The sequence below is a fragment of the Pseudopipra pipra genome, chromosome 7 (assembly GCF_036250125.1).
Source record: "Pseudopipra pipra isolate bDixPip1 chromosome 7, bDixPip1.hap1, whole genome shotgun sequence".
Classification (NCBI taxonomy): domain Eukaryota; kingdom Metazoa; phylum Chordata; class Aves; order Passeriformes; family Pipridae; genus Pseudopipra; species Pseudopipra pipra.
In genome coordinates, this window is record NC_087555.1 from 4,648,263 (window position 1) to 4,673,533 (window position 25,271).

Below are 25,271 nucleotides of genomic sequence, written 5' to 3' on the forward strand. Positions count from 1 at the left end.
CACTGTCTGGGCAACAAGTGACTTCGTGTGAATCCCCAGTGAAAGGCTCCGGCAAGCCCCTGGCACGTACAGGTGTGGTCTGGGAGCTTCCCCAAAGACCTTTCAGAGCTGTCTTAGGATGTGAAACCAACATTTGGGGAGCGCTGAGCTTGGCAAAGCTGGATGAGATGTCTGATGCTATGAAGTAAGATATGCAGGTATCCCCAGAAAGGCCAAGGAAGTGGAAAGAATTCAAAAAGCTTGTTTAGAACACGAGAAGCACATACCTGACAGTGCTATTTAAGCACCAGGCCCCAGGGAGAAAAAGGCACGTTCCTGCCCTCTCTGGGGCCTTTAGTATCCTCTCTGTTTCTCCGCTGCCTTCCCAAGGCCTCTGTTCATGTCTGTTAGGGTTATCTGTCTCCAGAGGGAGAGATAACACAGCTCTCTCTGCAACCCCCTCTGGACTGCAGAAGGGGCAGAAAAAAAATAATCCAACCCTCTTGAGAAGGCACTTTGCAGGCTTCCTAAGAGAAAATGATCTTCTAGCTTTCCCATTACAAATTCTTCCGAAAGCACAACTATTCCTAAAGATACCTCCAGCACTAGCCCTGTTTCCAGAGCAGCATCCTTACCTGCCCGGGGAAATGAGGTATTAAGGAGAGATGCTGCACATAAGAAAAAAGCAAATGCAGCTGTGTAGGGTTTGGGGTTTCTTGCAACCAGAAGGCAAACAGAAGCTGGGCAAGCATTTCCCATTCTCTGAGAGCTCAGTGCTCTTCTCATAAATTTTTATGCACTATTTAATAGGGGAAGAGGATTCAGAGTATATTTCAAACCCATGGTATTCAATAACAGCCAGACATGATGCAAAACCAATCAATCTCTTTGCTTCTACCCCTCAATTTTATGCGAGAAATTTTGCTGGAGTCCTGCCAGATCCCAGCAACCTCTATTTTACCAAGTGATTTTTTTTAACATTTGGAGCCCTTGAAATTCAAGTCAGACAAACTTCCAGTGAGACTATGGAAAACAATTTATTTGATGAATTTCCCAAGTGGACAATTTTAGTAAAACACAGGTATAAAATAAAACTAACTTGTACAATGGGGGTTTGAATACAAAGTGAAGAGTTTGGGGTGCTGATACCTGGCAATCACTGTTCATTTCTTGGAAGTGCATGAATTCATAGCAAGAGCACCAATGGAAGCACTGAAACAAAATCTCACCCAGCCAAACCACATCTTAAGTGTGGTCCTAGAAACAACTGTGTAAACATCAAGGGCCCACATCACCCACATAAGTGATAGCACCTTTGTCAGTATATCTGTAGGGTGTGAGTCAAAGACCCTGGGAGATGATGGCAGCCTTTCCCTTAACTTTGCTGGGCTGAGGATGAGGCCTTAATTCAATATATAGTACAGTTAGTGAGTTTCCCTAAGGCCCAGGTGCCTAACTCCTAGGTGGTCCTATAGAAACAGTACTCTCTGAATGCTCGCTGGGAGTCAGTCAGCTTGGATCTTTTGGGGGAAAAAAAAATTAAAAAAAATCCCACTAACTGGGCTCAGAGAGATTTTCCGAATGGAACTTGAACCATTACAGAAGTCATCAGGTTATTCATGAGGTTCCTGGTTTCACTGTAGAACCATGAGATCAGTTCTGTGCAGTTATGTAGCTTCTTTTGGGGTTTCCCCCTCCCCAATGGCTGCTGCCCATCTTTCCTTTGGTCGGTGCCCAGGCTCCCTGCCCTGAATAGGAGTGTCAGTGCCAAGGAATGCTCCACCACCCACCTCTACTCCAGCCCTGGGAAGTCAGTGTCCCGTCCCATGGCACTGGAGGCCAGAGATGCTTCCACACAGCTTGGGTAATGCAGTCCAGCCCTCCCTCCACCCCAGGCATGGGAGATACGAACCAAACTTGCCAGCTGTGACAACGATCCCCTCTCAAAGCTTGCTAAGTGTGAATAATTCACTTGAAGCACAGCATTAGGTTAGGATCATCGTGAGATGGGCAATGGCTCAACTGATGTATGAAACAGAGAAGGAAATTAAAACAATTAAAAAAAAAAGTATATGAAAAGAGCATAATAAGCCTCAAGAGACCAGGCTAGTTCTCAGTGGTACAAATTCCTCATCTTGGTTCTTTCTTGACACAGTGGGATGAGGTTGGTATTTGTTTTCTGATGGCTTATTGCTAGGTGTACTTCTGGGGAGGAAGGGCAGTCATGGGCAGTGAGGGAAGTTTGAGGCTAACAGAGAAGAGACACAGGTGATGAAGCAGGGGGAGAAGGAAGGGGACTATGTAGAGCCAGGCTGTGGCATTATGGTTATCTGCATAGATGCAAATTCTTCACATTGGTCAAAAACACTGTTAAATTTTTTTCGTATTGTTTCGGTTTGGTTTTTTTTGGTTTTCCTTTTTTAGGCAAGACAGAAGATGCTATGGCCTTGGCAGAAACCCACCCATATGCTCAGTCAACAGCTATCTTCCTGGAGACAGTTTGGTAGAAGACGCCACGCAGCAGAGAGGTATAGTCGGGCACACGGAAGAGGTGGCGCTCCCCATAGACCACGTCGTAATCTGCGCTCTTCCCCGTGACCAGGACACGGATGTTGGGCTCGTTGGCTTGGCTGCCCACTGCCAGCACATAGATCTCAATGCCAGCCCGCTGGGCTTCCTGCACAGCTCTCTCAATGGCACTCGCGGTGATCCCTTGGGAGTGTCCGTCAGAAAACACCAGCACCCTCTTCTTGGCCCCGGCACGGGCAGACCGCTGGTACATCAGTGTGATGTACTGCAGAGCAGCATTGACGTCTGTGGCGTCATTCATGAACTCCATGTTGTCAATGGCTTTGGCAATGACCGTGTAGTTGTGTTGGAACTGAGCTTCCACTCTCTGCTGGTTGCTGCTGCTGTACTGCACCACTGAGACGCGCACGGAGTCATCAGCGGGCTTGCCAGCCTCCAGGAACCGCTCCGCCAGCCGCTTCACGAACTTCTTGGTGGTCTCAAAGTTCTTGCTTCCCACGCTGGTGGAGCTGTCCACCAGCAGTGTGATGTCCGCTGGACTGGTGAAGGTGACTGCAAGGGGAAATGTCCAGGGCTTGTTACGCTGCGCTTCTCCTCCCGCCTCTTCCACGGAAAGCCGATAAGGTCACTGGCTGTCTCATAGGCTTCCTGCCTTGTCAGACTCGGGAAATCCCTACCCTTGCTAGCTTTGTTTCCCCTACCCCAGTGCTGTCCTACACTTGTCCTTTTACCCTTTCATTCCTTCTTTTATTTGGTTTAGGACAGGCTGCATTCCCCGGTGTTTGTTTGGCTTAGATAATCTAGTGACTCTTGTTTAAATGCAGTGGCTCTTCTTGCATGTCTGGGGAACCACTTCATCTCCTTCACCTCACTTCTTTCCATGGAAAGTCTGAGGACTGTAAACGCTTCTGATTTGGAGGTGTACTCCATTAAAATCCTCCCTGTAGTCACTTTTCAAGCAGCTTTCTCCAATATCCCTGCCATGATTTTTCCTCATTCTCCCAACTGACCTCATTACCTGCATCCACTAAAGCCTGGGAGGGTTACAATCCGTCGCAGCCTCCTCTCTAGGTTTGAGGTGTCAGAGAAGCGATCATCTAGGCTTTCCCCCAGGTGCTTTGGGCTGGCATGCGCGTGAGAGACCCTGAGAGTGTCTGACAGATTTTGCTCACTTCCACACCAGGAGCCTCCTCATTGCAAGAGGTGTCCAAGCCATGCATCCCCATAAACTCCTACTTCCCCCACCTCAGCACCCACAACCTTTCAGTGTGGCATGAGGAGTCAATACTCACTTGGGCAGGTGTAGTCAGGACATTTCTTCTCTGTTAAGAAAATTAGAGAGATTAGTGTCACCAACTCATCCATGAAAACCACTTGTTCGAACCATCCACAGGAGGGACAGACACTCACCTTGGTCACTTGTGCAAGACCCTGAGCAAAGGCTATAAATGTGCTTAAAAAATGCTGTGGACAGAGAAGTCCTGCAGCAGGTGAGGACGTGGACCTAACTGCAAAGTGTTCTGAGACACAAGATATCCCTGTCCCTTCTTTAACTAAATTTGATCTCTGTTTTCTTCCCTCAACACCTGCTCAAGAGCATGACGGAGGGAATGCAAGGGAGGGCATCCTGCATCCCTCACCCCTTGGCTGAGGTAAGCCTCACTGCCTTCCTCATTGCCTCCAGCCACCACCTTTCACCCACCTTGGCAGACGTATGAGGTGATGTTCTGCAGGAAGGTGTCATCCAGGAGCTCAGCATAATTGTCCCTTTGAATGGACAGTCCTGGCCTGGTTGGTCTGCTTAAACAAGCAATGTCATTCAGGTGATCTGGATTTGGAGGGTTCCGGAAAATGTCACCTATCCCAAGGGAAACCACCTGCAGGGAAGTTAGAGTCCATCACTGGATGCACTCATCATCTGATGCATTTGCAACTGCAAATGCCTGTCACTTTGTGAGAGTGCTTATAGCGACAGCTGTGCCCCCCACCCTATCCTGGAGTAGCCAAGACAGGGAGATGCCTGGAGAGCCTTTGCTATGATGCACAGCTGCTGTGTGGCAGGTCCCCTGTGCCCTTACCGGGGTGACATCGCACAGGGAGTTGAGTGGGGTGGGGTCCCGCAGTGTGTCGGAGCGTCCGTCTGTGATGACGATGGCGACGCGCTTGTCAGAGGTGAATCTCCGCAGCAGGTTGTCCTTGGTGAACTGCAGGGCTTCTCCAGTGTAGGTCCCCCCAGCTATCCAGTTCAGGTTCTTGACCGCCCTGTAAGGACAGACAAGTAAGCCTGCAAGCCGTGGGTACTGGAGGGGACAGAACGCAATATCTCTGACAAGCTTGCCACCAAGGTAACACCCTGCATGGAGATTCGGGTGGAAAACTGGCAAGCTCCTTGGCCTCAGGAGCTCCTACGATGCCATCAACCACTACCTTCCACTAAAGAAGATTTAGTACCATTGCAGTTGCAGGAGCTGCTGGCCTGCAGGTGGGGGATGGGAGGTGAGTAGGTGTCCCTGGATCAGATCCCTGTGTGATGTGCCAAGACCCCACAGACTCACTGTTTGAGCGCCCCGATGTTGTCTATGTTGGCATCCCCCATGGCCACCAGCTCCTGCGTGTTGTCATGGCTGTACTGCACAACGCCCACACGGGACTCCCCGGGTTCAAACTGTTGGATAAAACAGAAGCCAGTAAGGGTCTGATACCTCAGGGGATCCCTGAAGCTCAGAATCCTGCTAATTGTCCTAAATGCCTTCATGCCAGGCTCTGATGCTTCTCCTCTGCTTTATTCCAGGAAGACAGAACCCCAATAGGAGTGGATGCACATGGGGACCAATTTGGTGAGACAGTCAGTGAAACAAGGCCCAAATTTAGGTCTCTTGGCTCAGTGGTCTCAGAATAAGCCATTGGACTCTCAGGCACACGGCAAGATTCTTGGGGTTGTCCTATGTGCAGTTAGGAGTTGGACTTGACAATCCTTGTGGGTCTCTTCCAACTCAGGAGATTCTATGGTTGAAGGTCTGTTTTCAAAACTTCTGTTTTTCTTCCAACCTAGTGGTTTTACTGCCCAGCTCCAGCCTTTCTGCTTTTTGCCATTCAGAAATCCCATGTATGCCCACACAAGTGTTCAGCAGCAAGTCATGGTGTCTTTACAGACTGTGTGTTTTAGATGTGGCGGGTTATACCTCAGGGAAACTCTGAATCCCAAATACCCCTTCAAAATCACTGAGGTAAATGAAATTTCCATACACAGCAGGTTACCAGAGAAGAGTTAGGAGAGCGAGCAATTGTGTGTCCCTTTTCAGACTGAAAGACTCACTACAGGGGATGGCATTGCTGGTTTTGGACTGCAAAGGTAATTTTTAAGTAGTGTGCTTAACTGGTAACCTAAACCCAAGTGTGGGGGGCAAACAAGGGTTCCTAGGAGGCTAGACATCAGAGACTTCCAACACACATCTACTCCAGATACCTGGAATGCTCATTGGGACAGGGAAGAGACTGAGACACTGATTGATCAGAGACTAATCAAGCTGATTGAATGCTTGATGAGCCATCTGCTCTGGGACATAGACAAATTGTTCCCAGCCACAGCAGGCAGAGTCCCTTTGCCCAGGAAGAGGGAGATGTCTATATTTTGGGACAACAAACGGCTGTCCAATCTCCATCACTTTATGAATTTGTGAGGAATCAAGACCCACCCCCAGCTTGAAGCCAAGCCTCATGGAGGCTTTCTGGAGTGGAGGCATCTCCCCATTTTCCTGCTTGCAGCATAAAAATGTGGGTGCACACAAGCGTATTGCAGCACTTGGCGGAAATCTCACCTTGACCCGCTCGTCCTTGCTCAGGCGGTCGATGACTTTGATGATGAAGTCCTTGGCAATCTGGAAGTTCTGCAGGCCAATGCTCTCTGAGCTGTCCAACACAAAGAGGAGGTCGACGGGACCACAGGTGCACTCTGCAGCAAGGCACAGGAGTGGAGGGACATGTTTTGAAGGGAGGCACCCCCAAAGGAATCAGCCTGCCCATGCCCTACCCACCCGCAAAGCCCGGGGTAAAATAATGCAGCAAAATAGCTGCATAGCAGACTTGGGAGGCAGTTGATGAATTTTCCTATTTGCATTTGCTCCCTTATAATACATATGGCATTTCCAGGCTGTGAGTACCCTTAAACCACCCGGTAATTATTCCACAACCCATTTCCTCATAAGCCTTCTCACTTCTTCCATTCACCCGGCCCAGGAGGACAGAGGTGACACTGGTGGGCTGGAGGAGGCTGACTCAGCTTGCTCCCCTATTTCCCATAGCTGCAGGACATCATGTGCCCTTAGCTTTTCCTTCAAGCTTTTGGACTGTAAACTCAACTTATTGGGACAGCAGCAGGGAAAAAAACCCAGCGCATTCCTCTGCTGACCAACACAGGATTTGGAAGGAAGAGGGCAGAGCTGGATCCACAGTACGCTCTGAGCAGACATCCCAACTGCAAAAAGGGTGGAGAAAATCCACCCTGCTGGCACAGGGCACCTTGACAACAGTTTTCCAGTTGTACAACTCAGCCACATCAGCCTCTGAATTCATGTGGCACCCTCAGGGATTGCTTACTGCCCTCCCCTGCCTGGCTCATGCCTGGTCCTCCCTTGTGGGGTCCTCCCTCCACACCAGAGGGCAAGGAGCAGGGAAAGGAAGGGGTGCAAGCAAGGAGAAGGACTAGCAAATGTTTGCAGAGCGACTTTGCCAAGTAACACTCACCACAGCAAGCTAGAGGAGAAGGGAGAGAAAAAGAGAACGTTAAAATGCTTGACAAAAGGGGTTTTTCACACCTTAATCCAGACTGCAGGTTTGTGCTTCTGCAAACCCAGAGCCAACTGGCCCGGCCCAATCCAAGCTCCTGGAGGTTTCCCTCCCATTTGAAACACCCAGATATCCTGCCTGCTTCAGGCTGGGAGGCCCTGCCCTGGAGCACCGCACGCATCAGAGCTGTTTCTGCACATCCTCGTGTGTTATTTAAATAAAAATAAAAGCTAATCCTGAAGGGATTGAGTAAGTCACCAGAGCACAGAGCTCAAACTTGGTTCCCCAAGTGCCCTGTGTCCTTCCAGCATTTCATTACTGGCCATTGGCCAGAAACCCTCTGCAGCACATGTGTGCTGCTTCTCCCCATGGCAGGACACCCCAAAAGAGACCTCCCTTTCCCAGGGGGGAAAATTAGACCCTGATATATTAAAAACAAACAAACAAACAAGAAACCAAGGTAAAATGGGCCACTCAAGGATTTTACACAACTTTGCTCATATTTTCCTTGTACAGAGCCAGTCTACAGCATGTACAAGTGAGACACAGCTGTATGAGCTACTCCGGGGGTGGAGCTGGAGATCCCTGGGTCAAGGGGACTTAATTGTGCCTCATGGAAGGGGAGCGGTGCCCATGGAAGGCACTCCCCTGCCTGGGGATGGTCCATCTTGCTGCAGGGGCCAGTGAAATATCAGCTGCCACTGATATTTCCCACTTAGCAAGGCACCAAGCAGGGTGGGAGGAGAGGTACAGGGATACTCACAGCACATCTTCATGATGATGTCCAAGATTTCACATTCCTGAAAACAGAGGAAAAGAAATGTTTGATTAATAACAAAGGCAGTTTCCTTTCTACCCACCACCCCTGCTGCTGCTCTGTGCGCCCAAAAAAAAGTCTTGATCTGGAAATGAGTGCTGTGCAAGTGGGGCCTGGCTAGTGATGGACTGGCATGAAGAAAACCTGGCCAGTGAGACTTGCTGGGACAGTAATGGGGGACAGCCACCACTGAGCCCAGGAGCAGGAGGCTCCCACAGCAGTGTCCCCCCTCCCAGGAGCCAGGAGGAGCACAGACCAGGCCAGCAAGCAGCACTCCAGTCCTGTCCCACTCACATCTGGTCCCGGAGGCCCCACAGGTCCTGGTGGTCCCTGTCAAACAGAAGCATAGGAGAGAGGAGTTACAAGAGCAGTCATGTTCTATCAGCGGCATAGTCTGCTGATACCTTGATAAGCAATGCAGAGCTGGGAAAAGCCTTTTGGCTTCCCAGTTGCTGGCCCTTGCACTGGGCTTGGATCAGGTACATCAGCTTGTTTGCATGATGCCCTGGTGCTGCACGGAGGTGGGGGAGGAGACCCACTACCACGCGTGCCAGGCATACTAAGGTGGGAAGGCAGCAGGCACACACACAGTGTGTGTGTCATGGCTTGGTGTTGCCCCCAGAGCACCCAGGGGATGGATGGATGGATGGATGCTGTCAGTACAAATCCTGCCAGGGTCCTTACTTACCGGGAGACCTTCGGGTCCCCTGTAGCCCTTCGCTCCTTTGATGCCCCTGGGGCCAGGGTTTGGGTTCTGGAATGAAAGCAAAAACAAACCCCACAAATCTGCGTGTGTCAGGGGGCAGCACCTTCACCTCCAGTGCCTGATGAGCCCTGTTTCACCACAGAAATGTTATCTGAGGTTGTTGTACCCAACCAAACCAGGACTTGGAAGGGTCAGGATGGACACTGGGAAAATCTCCCTCCATGGGACAGTGGTGCAGCACAGGTGCAACCATCAGTGCTACCTGGAAGCTTACAAAGTCTTGCAGAGGTGATGCCGACCTCAGCCTAACAAATCTGGAGGTTTGTCACCTCTAGGATGCAAAATGAACACCTGGAGAGAGCTCCCCTTGCCATCCCCCAGACACTGCTCAGCAGCAAAGTGTGAAGATTTACAAAGTCTGATGGGCTCTGACCCATCAGTGTAAGAGATCCAGCCCAAAGCTCCTGCACTGTGCTCACAGGGAAAGAGGATTCACCATTACACAGAATACTCACATCGTTGCCAGGATCTCCAGCTTCTCCTTCATCACCTTTAAGTCCAACATAGCCTTTTGTTCCCTGAAAAACAATACAGAGAAGACTCCTGCATGGATGGCTGTGGTTAGCGTGGTGAAGTTGGTGTTGGCATGTGGTGACCTTGTGAGAGCTGGCTTGGGAGGGGGTGGAGAGCAGTGTAAGGTGTCCCTAGCACCAAATTTCAGTGCTCTTGAAGGAGAGAGAGCTTCTTAGGCAGTTTTCCCTGCTATAGAATGATGGAATCATTTAGCATGGACACTAAGATCAAGTCCAACCGTTAAACCAGCACTGCCAAGTCCATCACTAAGTCATGTCCCCATCAGAGCATCGTCCAGCTCCCCCTGGCTGGCACTCCCAACCCCAAATTCTGGCTCTAGGACTGCATCAGAGCATCCAGCTCAGGCTGCTGCCCTTGGGTGTCACTGCTAAGGCAGGACACTTCCACCAGAAGCATCCACTGTAGGGAGAGGTGGGCAGAAGGAAAAGAGGGCCTTGGAGGAGCAAGCTGCTTCAGGAAGCCCATTCTACCATGCAGCTGATGGAGAGGCTCTAAGTGCCTAACCAAGGGTAAATTCTGGGTGTATGAGGAAGGAGCACACTTACATTAATGCCAGGGTCACCTCTGTCTCCTGGCTGCCCCTGGGGATGAAAAAAAGGAAGCACGTTAGGTTGGACAAGGACAAATAATGGTTTTACAGTTTCAAGGCAACACAAAAAACTTACTGGGGCACCTATGAATCCAATTGTGCCATTCCCAGGAGGGCCATCCTCTCCCTGGAAAGGAAGAGAGACATAGGGGAGATAAAGAAAAGCAGACCCCTCAGATAGCATGGCAGCAGGATCCTGCTCTCCTCAAACAGGGTATCTCCACAGCAGTACCACTCACCCTTTCTCCCATCAGACCAGGTTCTCCAGGCAGCCCAGGTGCTCCAGGTGATCCCTTTGGGCCCTGGAGGGAGCACAAGAAGCAGTCATACATTGCACATAATTTCAGCTGGGAAGATGATGAGGTAACCAGCTGAGGTAACCAGCTACCAACATGAGCCCACATAGATTATCCAAGAACAATGTGAAGATTTAGATTAGATGTTATGAAGAAGTTCTTTACTCAGAGAGTGGTGAGGCCCTGGCACAGGTTCCCCAGAGAAGCTGTGGCTGCCCCATCACTGGAATTGTTCAAGGCCAGGTTGGACAGGGCTTGGAGCAACTTGGGCTAGTGGAAAGTGTCCCTGCCCATCTCTGGAATGAGATGAACTTTAAGGTGCCTTCCAACCCAAACTGTTCTATGATTTCTACGAAAGCCATCATCTGGGCTTGGGATTCAGTTTGCTCCCTGCCCTGGGGATCAAACCTGCTGGGAGATTGAGGTGGCTGCCCCCAGAGGGCATCTTTCCCAGCATCTGTGATGGGAAGCCACATGGCTTATGGTGTGGCCATACCCTCTCCAAGAAATGACCTATGGGAAGTGGGGGGAAAGCCAGTCATGGCCTTAAGGACCCGTGGGAAATGCCTCAATGTGTCTGCCAGGAACACTGCAGTTTGTACCTACAGTAGGTTTCCAGTATCCAAGGGATATGGGGAAAGCCCTCAGGGACAGCATCTCCTGATAGTCCCTTCATCCCCTCCCCCCCCCGGAATATGTGGTGATGAAGAAGCACTGACCTCGTTGCCACGGGGGCCATCATCTCCCCTGTAGCCTTTGGGTCCTGGGGGTCCAGGTTCACCCTAGGGAAACACGAAGAGTTCACTCAGCAGGGCTTTTCTCTTGGTGCTGCTCCTGCACTGAAGCAGCTGGTCCCTTCATTTCATAATGTGTGCCCGCCTTGTGCGTTGCACCCACCAGTGAGTCACCTCCAACTCAGCCAGCCCAAGGAAGGACCCACTGACAGGGGTTAATGCTAGGGGGTAGATGCTTCAGGAGCTGTGCCTGGCTCTCCCTGTGCCCTCCTGCCTCCCCATGCTTCCTTATGCCATTTTCTCTGCAAAACCCTGTCGAAAGCAGATCTCTGCTGAGCACGAACTGAACCAAGAAGCTTTCTGGGGCAAGGTGTGACACTGCAGGTCTGGGCTGAACATCATATGCTTTCAGTGGTGGCTGAGGCTCCCAAAGCTATCCCTCTCCTCCACAGGTTGCCCCAGTAACAGATGACCTGGCGGGAAGAAGACTGGGGAGGAAGGGCTGGTGCTTTCCAGCATCAAAGCACAGCTGGGTTGCACAGTGGCCGTGACAGAGGTGCCCCTGGGGCAGAGGTCGGTCCTTGGTGCAAGCACATCATCCTGAAGGTGACACAAGCCTCCCCATGTCTGGAGGCTCAGACACGTCTGGGGCACACCCTCAGGAGGCTGCAGAGCTCTGGCAGCTGGTGCTGGAAGGGACCAAAGCTGTCACTATACCACATCCCATCTGGGCAGTGGGCACTTGCTCCATCAGCTGCAGGGCTGGCCAGAGACAGCAAGAGACAAGAGGAGGCAGGAGGAGGGTTCTTTTCTCCAAGAGCTCCACAGTTGTCCAAGGGAGCTCCTCCATCTTCTGCTCGGTGCTGACAGCCCTCTGTGGGGTTTGCTTTCTGGGAGGTTGGTAATGATGGTGGACATTTACTGGGTAGGGATGCTCTTGCCCATTGGTCCAAATGTTCAAGTGAGGCAGCATTTCACACGGAGCTGAGTTCACAGCTGGCCCCCCAGGCAATGGAGAGCACAGAGGTAGGCAGAGAGCTGGTGCCAAACATCCACATACGCCGTACACGCCCTTCTTCCAAGGAAAGGTGCAGAAGACTTAATATTGCACAGAGCAGAGTACTGAACTGCTCTAAGGCGTGTGACCTTATTTCTGCCCAAAAGCCCAGAAGAGAGAAATCTTGGAAGGAGGAACAGGAACTTGTGATCCCTCACACCAGCCAAGGCTGGAGCCGCTGCACCCTTGGCTCGCACTGGCCATACATGTCCTCACTGTAGCAGCACACAGCACAAATCTCTCATGGCCCTGGAGGAGTTCATGATGATGCAGAATTTTGGGTGAGGAAATCTTTGTCCACTACTTTTCTGAGTGCGACAAGAACCACAGGAGGGATGGGCACCATGGCCAGGAAGAGAGAAGGGCCACCAAACCTGTCCATGAGGATCAGGGAAAGAGTATGCTGGCCTTTAGCTTCCCTTGGATAGAAACAGGATGAAAGGGAGTCACAGGTTAGCGGGAGCCCTTTCCCCTTGCCAAGAGAAATACACTCCAAGATCCAGAGCTTGCAGATAACACGGCTTGAAAAATATTCGTGTTTGCCAAAGTCCTACTCTTACCCAAGCCCAATTATGCATTTATTTTTAATTTGGAAAAAAAAAAAAAAAGCATTCTTCCTCAGCTTATGGAAAAATCATCCTCACTTTGCAACTACTTTTCAAATCTCCCTGGAGTGGTGGAGGCACTGAGGCAGCCGCTGGTCTGGGAAGGCATTTGAGCTGCTTTTGTAATGCTTCTCTCTCTCTGACAGGGGTTTGACTCAAGTTCAGTGGTGGAGAGGGAAAACTGGTGTCCCACAGGCTCAGAGACAGCAGGGAGATGGTTCTTTCTCCTCTTTCTCCCCAACAGTGAAGGCTATCTGGAAGAAGGATCTATCCCTGCCTGGCTTCCCACCATGCTTGCACCAACTTTCTGTCTTCTGCATGGTCTTTCTCCTGCCTTGAACCTGGAATGAGCCTTCTACCACATGGAGAGCAGCTCCAGCTTTAGCCTCCTTTGCCAGCGTTATCTGCAGCGCAGATCCAATACACACACATCCAAAGAGCTGCCTTTCCAGCAGGGTCAGCCCTCAAAATGACACCTCAGCAATGCCCAGCAAGCTGGATGCTGCCAGATGCTCTTTGGTTGTGGCAGGAGCTCAGCTCCGCTACAGGATCTGGACAATAGGACATTTGAACAATATCAGGACAGTAGGAGCTGGACAATCCTCCTGTGTGGATTTGGTGCTCCTCACTAGCATGACATAGGCTCAAGGGAAGCCCAACTCCAGGCAAGCACAACCCTGGCACAAGCACAGCGTCTCCTCAGGCTGTGGCATGGAGCAGGTCTGCTGTGGGGGTCACCCATGCTGGGGATAATGTGAATGCAACAGCCACCCCTTCATGCCTGTCCTGTACTCCGGATCTCCTCCAAGGGCTCTTCAACACTTGGCTGACCATAAAGGAGTTCAAAAGCTGTCTCATTTTTGTCTGCACACTGGTCTCCATGCTTCACATCCAGTAGAAGTCCTGCTCCACCAGTGTGGGAATGTTATCTCAATACATCTCTGTGTCTTTGGATCCATCAGAACTCTGATGGTATGGGTAGAAGGGGAGCTGTCGCACAGAGCCCCTCCAAGGGTGATGTCAAAGCATGCTTGCTCAGGTGCAAAGACCCTGTGAGCCATTACAACCTGTGCTATTGACATGGAGGATTGACCCAGCAATACCTCCAGACCCAAAGTTATCACCCAGGTACACCTTTGGGAAGCAAAAGCCTTTAACTGTGCAGGGGACAGAAGCCTTCCTCAGGCTGGAAGTAGCCAACTCTGCTCTCCAGAAAGCCCATGAAGTCTGAGATCTGTTCCTTGAGGACAAGCAGTCCCCAGAGCAGGAGGGCCACATCTTGCAGCAAGCAGGCTTGAGGAATGCTGGCTTTGGTTGTCTCTGCAGATGCCAAGGGTGTCAGGGACACCGCTGGGGCCACGTCAGGATATCCTCACCAACACAAGATGTGTCATTGAGTCTCCTGACTGAGGTGAGCAGCTTCTGGCCCCAGGTCTGAACATTTTGTGCGGTGCTGCAGCTTGCACTTGCCAGTTTCCAATTCTGTCATATGTGTTGACATCTGTTTCCATGGAATTGGGAAATGCTGTGGAGGTTGCTCTGCCCACAGCCCAGCAACCAAGTCTCCATTTTTTCAGCCCTGTTCATATCCTGGGTTCTTGTAGAAATTCCTGCCCCTCTTCAACAGCTTTGCTTCCTGGTCTGGAAGATGCTGAGAAGTCAACCCAAGATGCTGTGGCATTAGTTAAACACCCTACCCCACTCCCCACTGTCCAAACCACTTCCATCTGGGAGCCAGAAGGTTAGTACAAGCTCTTACCTGGTCACCAGGTGGTCCGAGGGGTCCTTCTCGCCCTTGGTCACCAGGTGGTCCAGGCTCTCCCTGAAAACACAGAGAGAGGGCATAAGAAACAAAAAGAGGGACAGATGTAGGGTACAAAGGGACCTGTGTGCAATGGGGAGCAGCACCAATAGCTGGATGGAATTACAGCCATCCAAACAGAGAGGGTTTTGAGACAGGTTCAGGAGCTGAATAGGAAACTATCAGAGATGTGTGGAGATAAAGACAGGCTAGTGCGGCCACCTTGAACCCAAGAAGATAGCCCTAAGAGGAAGACCTTCTGAAGCTTTCCTCTAGGTGACATGTTTCAGCCCATTTTGTGCCAGAAAAGTAAATGTTTGGAGAGATTCACCTTCCAAGCCTTCTGCAGGTACACAGACCTGGCCCTGGACTCAAACCAGCCACACTCTGCAACCACGGCTGCTCCTCTAGAGCAGCTCCTGCCCTAGGCAATCTGCATGGAGAGGAGCCTCCAGGATAGCAGCATCCTTCCTCCACCCCCTCTTCCTCCATCCTGCCATACCTGGGGAGCCAAGGTGATTCCTAAGGGAACGAGCCAGCAGATAAAGAGGGACACCCTCACCTCTCATTACCAATGTTCTCCCCTCTCCTTTGCTAACACTTAGCACCCTGAGCCAGGCTAGGGCTACTTGCAGAAAACTGACAGCCCAGGAGAGCCCAGAAAACCTGACTTTCAGTGGTTTTGCACCTCACCCGTTCCAACAGAAGGAAATACCACAGTACTGGGCTCAGTTTCACTTTCACTCAACAGCCTTCCACTGGCCCAGCAGAGCTGCATCCCAAAAGGTCAGTGTGTCTGTCAGACCCAGGCTGACTCTGTGGCACCTTCCTCATCCAGACCCATGACCAGGAGTGAGCAAGTTGGGGAGGCAGAGGAGAGTGAACTTTGAGGGAAGCAGTTGAAAGCTTGGTGACCTAAAGCTGTTGTTTGCAACCTAGAAGCTTCCAGATGGATAAGGCAAACAGCAAATACAAAACACAACTTCCAAAAGGCCCCAAGATGTTTCTGGCGAGGTTACACAGCCTCGTGCTTGGACTAAAACTTGGAAGGAAGCAGCCCATCATCTGCTGAACACTTTAACTCCAGGACACTGGCGTGCCTTCATGTCCCGCGCACATCTGCCCCGCACACCCCGTGTGGCAGCACTGATGCTCCCCAAGCAATAAACAGGAAGGAGGAGGCTGCCAGAAGCCCCCTGCCAGAGCTGCTCCCTCCCCAAGGCAAACTCTGCCCCCCCTCAAAGCTGGTGGTGGGTCCTCACTGCCCTCACTGCAGGGACAGGGAATGAGTGGTGCGATGGTGATTGCCCTGCAGTGGGAATACCGGATGCTGCTGCGGGGTGCCCTGGGTCCCACCACCCCGACTCTGCACAGCAGCACCCCTCGTCCCTCCCTGTGGCGTGTGGCATGTCTGTCGCTTGCCACATGTTTATCCTGGCCCGCTGATGGCTCTTGCCTGTCTCTCCCACACTCACCCTCGCTGACTCACCCCTGGCAGGCAGGAAAAATACTTTCCCAGTGACTCCCACCCAAAAGGGGAGGGAAGAGCGTTCCCCCGCTCCCGTTCCATCCGCACCCACTCACTCTGCCCTGCTGCTGATGGTACCTGTGCCCTCCTTCCCAGCCCCTGAGCACCTGGAGGAGGACACCTTGTCTCTTTTCTCTCCATCAGCTGGTTTTCCAGCTGTGAGGAAGGAACTGGCCACTGTTCACCTGCTCTTGGCTTGCTGGGCAAACTCTTCCCTGGATTTTGGCTATTTGGTGATTAGCTGTTAGTGTAAAGGAGCAATTGCTGGGGGACAAAGACAGGTCCCTCCCAAACTGGCAGAAAAGGCACTGAGCTTGCCTGCTTGCCCACAGGCTAGTGGAGTTAGCCCCTGGGCACCTATTTCCAGCGCCTGGCTTCCAAGCGTCCCCCCGTTTGCAAGCAGATTCTGAAAGCTGCCCTGTGGGTGCAGTTACCGGCTCTCCTCTCAGCCCGCGGTCACCCGGCGAGCCTGGTGCTCCTCTTTCTCCATTGCTGCCCTGCAAAGAGACGGTGGGATCACAGAATCAGGATCTGCTCCCAGCAGGAGCAAAGCCCTCCCTCATTGCCCACCTCTGAGTGGGCTCAGCCCCAGGCCCCCTCCTCCTCTTCTAGAGGGTACCAGCCCCTGCCCATGCCCTGGTGGGGTGCCTGGCAGAGGTGCCCTCGCGTACCCGTTCTCCTGGAGGACCATCTGCACCTGGAGCACCCTGTGGAGAAACAAGAGGGGTGGTCAGGCAGTGGGGATGGCCAGCAATCACGCACAGGGGCATCACAGGCAGAGGACTCACCTCATCACCAGTCTCTCCTACTGGTCCAGGCTCACCTTGGTTCCCTCTAGCGCCCTGCATGAGCAAGGCACAGAGGTGCAAATGAGAAGTTAAGTTTTGGATCAAAACCCTTCATGTTTGCAGAGCTTTGGGCAAGCTCTGCTTCAAAGCCCAGGCTGAAGCAGGGGAACTCTCCCTCCCACAGAGGGCAGGGGATGTTCACACACAGGCACTTCTTCACCCACCTTCTCTCCAGGGCTGCCGGGAATCCCCTGTCGGCCAGGTTTTCCGTCATTCCCAGGCTCCCCCTTCATAAGGACACAAGGTACCATCAAGATTGCATTCAGCACCCAGTGGTGGATCTTGGCTCCCAGAGCACAGGGATTATCAGGAGCCCCGGTGCACACCGAGCCTCTTTCAGGGCTGTGGTCTCTCCCCATCCTCAGCAGATCCCACCCTACTCCACTCCTAGTGAAAGCCAACTTTTTCACAGCAGCCCCCCAATATCTCAGGGATGCTCATTCCAGGCTTGTGGGCACCCACTAACCTTGGGCACACTGGGGGTTAAGAAGGGCATCCTCTAGAGTAGAGGCCAGGTTGGATGGGGCATGGAGCAACCTGGTCTAGTGGAAGGTGTCCCTGCCCATGGCAGGGGGGAGAACGAGGTGGGCTTTAAGGTCCCTTCCCACCCAAACAACTCTGATTCTGTGATAGGCTTGCCCCAAATAGTGCAACGAATTGCCACCTCTCTGTCTTGCAGAAGAGGGGTGTCAGCACCCTTCCTGCATGAGGCTGGGCAGTGCAACTCACCTTTCCTCCCTTGGGTCCATAAGCACCAGGATCTCCCTTCGGTCCAGGTGGGCCTTGAGCTCCCTGTTGAAGTTAAAGGCAGCATCACTGAAACCCAAGCAGGTAACACTATCTGTAGGAAACTGGGCATGGACTGAGCATCCCAGCAGCCCAGCACACAACTCCCTACTGGGATGGACAGGAGGGACGTGACACCATGGAGCCACACAAGCAACACTGAGCCCACATTGCTGAAACACTTTTGAAGCTCAGAGGAAAAGGGCAGAAAAGGTTGGCCTTCTGTGGCTGGACCATAGTGACACTGGTGCCACCATGAATGTGTCATCCTGGGAGCATGGAAAAAGCAGCAAAACTGTAGAAATACAATGTCAGAGTAATGTTTTCCAGAGCAGCATCCCAAGCAGCCCCGTGCAATGGGGGACAGTTTCCAGGCAAGGACAAGGCAGACTGCCCTGGGGACATCCCCAGGGTGTCATGTGTGGTATCCCAGCATTCCATGTGTCCAAGAAACTCCTTCCCACAGCTCCCTGTCTTGGGGGGCTCCCCATTTCCACACACCATCATGGAAGACCTGCTCATTTGCATGCAAGGGGCACTCAAAGGGTACGTACGTCGAATCCAGGTGAGCCTTTGCATCCAGGTAATCCAGGGTATCCAGCTTCACCCTGTCAGGCAGACACAGCAGGGGTCTCCAATGAGTGGCACCCATGGGAAGACCCCATTCATCATTCCAGACCCCTGGAAAGGACATCCCAGCCCTGTCTCTGGCTGGCAGCTGGATGGCTCTGCAGGAAGGGAGCTCTGCTGCCCCACCAGCTTCATTCTTAGATCCCACAATGGTTTTGAAGGGACAAAAGCCAGGGTCCTCAGGCCTAGCAAAGTGCCCCGGAGCAGAGATTTACCTTCATGCCATCGATGCCATCGATTCCACGCCTGCCTTTCTCACCCTGAAACAGAAAATAAGGATCATGAAGAGATTCCCAAAGATGCTTCTCCTTCCAGGCATCAAGCATAGAGAATAAATGGTGCAAAAGCAGAGGCTGACCTTGGCTCCTTTGGCTCCTCTTGAGCCCTGCAAAGGGAAGAAGAGAGATGTCAGACCCCCATGCCGAGCAGATTCATCCCCCCACCACGCTGCAGTCCCCACACCAGCTCAGTCCCAGGATGCAGGCATTCACCATGCCTCTGCATACCACTAGATCCCACTGGATCCCTGCTCCTGGCTCAGGCAGTGCTTGCAGGAGGCATGGAATCGTGGGCACATACCAGACCCCAACACGATCCAGCTGCAGAGGTAGCCCAGGATAACCAAGCTGGGGGACACAGTGATCTCCCCCAAACATCCCTACTGTCCTCACCTTTTCTCCTCGGCTTCCTTTGTCACCCTAGAGAGGAAAGGAGAGAGGGAAATGGGAGAATGAGAATACTTGCAGCTCAAAGACCGTGGCCCACAGAGGAACCATGGCTGTTACCCTGCAGCCCCACATACCTTCATTCCTTGGTAGCCAACAGGTCCCATGTCCCCTGGCTTGCCCTAGGGGACACAAACATAGTGTTACACCACTATGGGATAGTGTCCCCCCAGACTCTTGATGTGGGGCTCATGCCCAGCCACCATTGTCCCACAGGAGGCTCTCCCATAACTCTTGCTCCTCGTTTTCCTGGTCTGGGAGCATGGGATCATTGTGGAGGGCCAAGGGGACCTGCCTTCACCTCCACCATCTCCAGCCCTTCCTAGGGGTGAGGAGAACTGAGCACTTGGGGACACATCATTTGGGATGAAAGGGAAGGGCAAAAAACCCTTGGGAAGGAAAAATGCAAGGCATGGGGTTTCCAAGCTGGGGATGCACGAGGTGGATAACTGCACACTCACATGTGCGGGAGAAATGTGCCTCCCAAAAATAAAGTGTGCCCGGTAAAGAAAAAAAAAAAAAGGGAGGAGAAGGGAAATAGTACCCTCATGCTTTTAGGCTATTATTTACCAAAGGTTTCCCTGTAACACTGCTGTGCTTGTTGTGTCAGAGGATGCAGGAGGGAGCCCAGAGTCCAGCCCTGGGCTGGCATACATGAGTCAGAGACGTGTCCTCCAGGAGGGACGGCTATTTTGGGTGAGGAACAAGGAAGCCTTGTAGCAAGAGGAGGAGCCACCCCACTGCACACCATGACTACCCCATGGAAACAGGGTGATGCTGGTGAGGATGTGCCTGAGAGGTCTGGCCACAAGCAACCAAAAAATAGCCCCTGTGCAGAGTCACCAGGGCTGGTCCTTCACTTACTGGGCTTCCAGCTTCTCCTTTCTGGCCAGGAAGACCTGGTTTGCCTCTTTCTCCCTGCAATACAGGACAGAAATACAGTTAGCTCATCACCCCCAGGAATAAAACAACGACCTGTTGAAAGGAGAGCAGGGAGGATGGAAGCAGCAATGCTCCAAGGATATGGGGACCAGATGATGCTGGCCACATGGGAAGACAGTATAGGTCCTCATCCACTTCTCTGCGGGGCAGTGGTGGGATGCTGAGGATCCATGCCCCAAAGGTGATCTTAGAGGTCTTTTCCAATCTTAATGACTCTTTGATAATGATTCTAAGTCTCTGAGCATCCCCAGTAAGCCCATCCCACTGCCCAGGTCCCACAGCACAGCCACAACCAGTCCCTCACCTCATGGCCTGGGTCACCAGGTGGTCCAGGGGGCCCTTGAGGAGGCTGCAGGAGAGAGGTTTGGGTTAGACCAGCCACCAGAGCACAGCCTGGGATCACAGGAATGCGAGGGAAGGGAACAGAGTCTCAGAAGTCTGACTCACCTGGCACTCAAAGGAGCAGCACTGCCCAGAGGGAAGGAGAAAACAGCATTAGAGCAGTGGGAAGCAGCAGGGTCAGACTGCAGCCTGTTCAAGGGGGCTCCCCTGGCTGGCAGGAGTTGCCTCAGGGCAGGGTTGTGCCACTGAGCTCCCCTTGGCCGTGGGTGACCCACGGGGGACAGGCTCAGGCGCAGGGGGACACTCACCGATTGCTCTGTGTTAAGTTTCTGCAAGACAGGAAAGCAAAGAGAGGGTGTTTGAGAGAGACAGGTGAGCCTGGGCAGGGGATGGGTGAGGGGAGGAGGTGGGCAGTGCTCACAATCATGTTGATGATGGTGTTGATGGTTTCCTCCACATCAAGCTCCCGGGTTGGCTTCAGGCTGGTGGCGGTGAAGTTGCGGCGGTAGGCGTGGTCTGTGGCGATGATGTTGAGCCGCTGGTCCTAAGGTCGGGGTGGGGAGGGAAGAATGAGACCCGTGGGCACCTGTGCAGGGTCAGTCCCCAGAGATCATCCTGGGAACCCTCACTCTCCCTTCGGAGTGCCCCTCAGAGCCTCCTTTGCCCCACTAGGGGTCTCATGGTCCCGCTTGGGACCCCTGCAGGGAGCATCCCTGCCATGTGGTCCCTACCAGGTGATTGGGAGAGATGGCAACAGAGAACACTTTGATCCCCAAATGTTTGGCTTCATTGGCAGCATCATCCAGGCCTCCACAGGGCTCCTTGTAACCTTCCAAGGGATGTCCATCAGTCACCACAATCAGGTATTTATTCTCCTTGTGATGGGAACCACTGAAAGGGTTTAAACATGGGATTTAACATTGCAAGGATTTCGCTGGGGAGGAGTGGTTTGGGCACCTCAGGGCACTCACCCCAGGCAGCGCCCCAACCTGGGGTGAAAGCCAGAACACTGCCACCCCTCTGCCCATTCCATGCCCAGGTGACCTCTTTTCCCAACCTGAGGACAGCTCTACACAATGCACAGGCATGTCCTAACCCAGAAGCTCCCAGCTTGCACTCTCCACAGCCATGCCAGCAGCACGCCCCTCTCTGCCCCGCTGCCTCACCTGATGAGCAGCTCCTCGATGCCCCGCTTTATGGCGCAGTCGGTGTAGGTGCCCTTCCCGATGTAGTTCACAGCCGAGACACGGTTCTTCAGCTCGCTCTGGCCGCTGGGCATCGGGGTGAGGCTCTTGATGAGCACGACCTCATCGCTGTAGTGCAGAGCCCCCGCGTTCCACACCAGGTTGCGGTCGCAGCGGTAGTACCTGTGCGGACACACCAGGACACGTGTTCCAGCACCTTCGTCCAGATCCACCGACACCTCTACTTCACTTGCACCACCATGGAACATGAAAGCGCTCTGCGAAACAGGGATTTGCCAGGGCTCCCTGCTTTCCTACAAGGCAGGGACATGCTTGCCATGCAAAGCACAGCAAGGGACCAGGGGAGCTTGTCCAGCGGGTGGAAGGGCAAAGCGAGGCACCTGGTGGGCATCTGCAACGATCAAACAGCTTGGCAGAGAGGCTTCTGGAAGAGGTGCCAGGCTGCAGTGGTTGCAGCTGAGCAGGAGATGCTGAGCCAGACAGCCAGGTGTGTGAGTGCAAGGCAGGTAACCACTGAAACACCCCACACAGAGGTTTTCCACTGCTAGATGCGTTCAAACCAGAGAGGGATGCCTCCCTCTGAAGGATGATGTGATTCAGTGAAGGATGAGTGTATGTGTTGAAGCCCTGCCCTGTGCACTAGCACATCCAACACCTGTGACTCCCTGGGACAGAGGCACCACCTGTGCTTTGGTCACTGCCCCAGAAATCAATCCTAAAGGGATGTGATTTTTTTTGTCAGGATGTGGGGACCAATCCCAAAGGGGTGGTGCTGCACATCTCCCTTACTTCCTCAAGCTCATCTTCTCTCTGCCCAGCAGGACACCTTTCCCAGTGCCACCTGAACCTTGTCCATTGCTGTTCCCTCCATCCCACTGCTGCCAGTTGCCTCTGGACTGAGACCAGAGCCTTGCTTAGGGGAGAGTGATGTGCTGCATTGAGGGAGGCCTGGCAGGTTGTTCCCAAGCACAGGGCTCCTGGTCACTCAAAGTCTTGTGATGTAGCTCTCCTGCCTGGGAAATGGGCAGGTGAGCTGATGACCTGATAATCCTTTCCTACCCATCCTGAGATGGGGCACTGCCCCTCCAGCTGGTGCAGCACTGGAACATCCCCATGGTGCCCCTCTGGGCACCAGCACACATCTCCTGCTGTCCCGAGGAGCTCAGGAAGACCCATGGACTTGTGGTGCTCAGGAGCCCCCAGGACTTGTGGTGCTCCTGTGCATCCCTGGATCTCCTGCCAGCAGGTAAGCCCAGCATCATCCCCTCTGGGATCTGAGAGCTTTGTTGCTCTTGGGCATCTCTGCATGACCTCCCCTTGGGAAAGCCATGGTCAGACAAGGGTTGGTGGCTGCAGAGGTAGGTGAGGAGGTGGCAGATAAAGGGCTGGGCAATGGGGTGGATAAAGGGCACCCAAAGCTGGGTGTTGTGGGGTACACCAGTTGCAAAGGAGGATTTGCTCTGTGGGGTGCTCTTGACTGCTGGGTTTAAACACCAGAGGTGCTCTGCTGCCACCCAAGCACCCGGGTTGTTCTGGGCCTGAGCACAGGCATCAGCATTTGGCACTGCAGAATAACCACATAGCCAGCCAGAGGTGGTGGGGTTGGGATGCCATGTCTGCCACTCCAGGAATTCCTTTCTTTCCTGAGGCTGGGTGCAGGCAGCCCTGCTCAAGCCACACTGCTGCCCTCAGCACAGAGAGCAAAAAGAGGGCAGCTGAGGACTGGGAGAGGGAGGAGAGGCTCCCATCTCCCTCCCCAGCATTTCTGCTTTCCTCCTCTCCCTCTGTGGAAAGACATGCAGGGTGGTCTCAGCATCCCAGTCAGCTCCATTCCTAAAGCAGCCCAGATAAACCCCTGGGAGATGTACCTATTGGTCAGCTTATCAATGAACCGGTTGGTGAAATCTTTCACTTGGGTAACCAGGTCCCCAAAGGGCTTCACCCTCAGGGCGACGCTCTCCGAGGTGTCCAGGACAAAGAACAGGTCCACAGGGCAGTCTGGAAAGAAGTGGAGAGGCAGGAATTGGCCAGCAGTCCTGCTGCATCGCCTCCCCATCCCAGGCTTCCCGTGCTGCCCACAAAGTTTTCCTCCAAGCAGCCTCCCAGAATCAGGACTTAGGGGAAAGCTTTGACATCCTAACTCCCTTGGCATCGAGGGTAAGCAAGATTACATTTTCAGAAAACATCGGTTGGTGGCATTTAACACTTTCCTATACTGTCTTCCACATTTCCATTCAAGGGATATCTTTGCAAGTCCTACACTACTTATTATAAAAAACAACATGCAGCTGCAAGAACCACTTAAAAAAATTAAACCAAGACATTTTAGCAATTCATGCTATGAGAAACCACCAATTTTCTGACACATCCTGTCAAAAATATAATTTTAGGAAAGAGCAATAACAAACCATTCCTTAACAGCCAGGGTCAAACCCTAACTAGTTCAGAAAGCTGAACTGGTATCAGCTGTTATCCCCCTTTCCTGCATCCCAGTGCTACTGGTAAATCCTGACCAGACAGAGCCAAGGAAAGAAAGCCAAAAACCATGAAAAGTGGGTACATCCTGCAGATCCTCTCTAATCCTACGCTGCTTTCCTCAGCAAGCCAAAACGTCCCCACAGATCTGCAGTGTGTTCAGCAGTGGAGGCATCCACCCGGGAGGGGAACAGCAGTCAGGCTTCTCTGCTGGTCCCATGAAGAAAAACCACCCTGGAAAGCATCCCAGGCTTACCTTCTGCACTTGAGACTCGTGTGGAGATTGGGCTCACACGCTGCTGAGCGTATGACCCCCCCCCCAGGAAGCCGGCCGGGAGCAGCAAAGTGAGTAGAAAGTCTCGCAGCCTCATGTTGCTTCGTTCAGATTACCATCGAGCTGCATCCAAGAAAAAAGCAGGGAAGGAGAACCCAGCAGCCGAGAGAGCCCACAGCCCGGAGGCAGGAGTCGCTGAAGATATTTACCACTTTCCCCTTGGTTTCCGTGGGAGGAAGAGCAGGCAGGAGGGTAAGGTTGAGGAGGAGACTTCTCCAGCCCGAGGACGGAGGGAGGGATCAGGGGCTGTCAGCTGTGAGTCAGAACCTAATGAAGCATTTCTCCTTACCCTTTTTATGGATGTCGCTGTACCTGCGATAGCAGCCTGGCCACCAGTGCCTAGGACCTCTACAAGCCTCACACAGGGAGCCCCGGTGCAGCCAGTGCCCAGAGTCAGCATCCTGCCCGGGTTCAGCCTGCTCGCTGGGGCAGGGGGGCTTGGGGCACCTGCCAGCAGCTTCCTCTCAGCTCCTGGGCCAAGAAAGCTGGGACAGGGGGACAGGCATTCCCAATGCATCCCAAACTGCATGAGAGCTGGTCTGTGTTGTCCCAGGGAGTCCCCACCACATGGCAGAGCTGGAGCTGTCCCAAGGCCACACAGAGATTTGGGGCACTGTGGAGGTACCACATTTTTGGAGAAGCACTTTCTTCCCTGAGTTTCAGCGTTTTCTGCTCAACCCAGTCAGGAACATGAGAGGCAAGCTGAGAAGAAACCCACAGGCACACCCTGGGTTGGGAACAACCCGTCTCCCCAGGCCCATACTCAGGGTAGGGGGTGGGGACAGGCTCAAAGCTGTCAAGCCTAGGAGGTAGAAGTAGGAGCACAAGTCCTTAGGGAGACCCATAAATGAGCATTTTCCAATTCTGTAGGATGGCAGGAGAGCCTGAGGACCTGTAGTAGTGTGGACCCCCACAGCAAGGAGTCCCAAGGTGGTATTGACCATTTGCTCTTCATGGCCAGAAC

The 25,271-nt window shown here is 52.8% G+C and overlaps 1 protein-coding gene across 1 annotated transcript; it reads right to left on the reverse strand.

The window, feature by feature from the left end:
- Nucleotides 1–997: 997 nt before the first annotated feature.
- Nucleotides 998–24,549, reverse strand: COL6A1 (collagen type VI alpha 1 chain). The gene is made up of 34 exons (XM_064660314.1): nt 24,230–24,549; nt 23,367–23,496; nt 21,460–21,660; nt 21,025–21,184; nt 20,715–20,837; nt 20,602–20,622; nt 20,399–20,419; nt 20,256–20,300; nt 19,874–19,927; nt 19,087–19,131; nt 18,956–18,982; nt 18,643–18,669; nt 18,500–18,544; nt 18,209–18,262; nt 17,598–17,660; nt 17,033–17,095; nt 16,809–16,862; nt 16,692–16,727; nt 16,455–16,517; nt 14,451–14,513; nt 11,015–11,077; nt 10,239–10,301; nt 10,076–10,126; nt 9,956–9,991; nt 9,332–9,394; nt 8,799–8,864; nt 8,405–8,440; nt 8,041–8,093; nt 6,327–6,453; nt 5,064–5,173; nt 4,587–4,770; nt 4,211–4,385; nt 3,801–3,830; nt 998–3,060 (listed from the first exon to the last, which is right to left on the reverse strand). The coding sequence occupies exons 1-34, from the start codon at nt 24,342–24,344 to the stop codon at nt 2,450–2,452; spliced, it is 3,078 nt and encodes a 1,025-aa protein (XP_064516384.1). The 5' UTR covers nt 24,345–24,549; the 3' UTR covers nt 998–2,449.
- Nucleotides 24,550–25,271: the final 722 nt, after the last annotated feature.

Excerpts from the sequence above, each read along its gene's own strand:
- COL6A1 (XM_064660314.1), bottom strand. The coding sequence starts at position 24,344 with ATGAGGCTGCGAGACTTTCTACTCACTTTGCTGCTCCCGGCCGGCTTC. Across the intron at positions 10,302-11,014 it reads ATGGCCCCCGTGGCAACGAG|GGCCCAAAGGGATCACCTGG; the intron begins GTCAGTGCTTCT and ends TGCTCCCTCCAG. Across the intron at positions 9,992-10,075 it reads TTGGATTCATAGGTGCCCCA|GGGCAGCCAGGAGACAGAGG; the intron begins GTAAGTTTTTTG and ends TTTCATCCCCAG.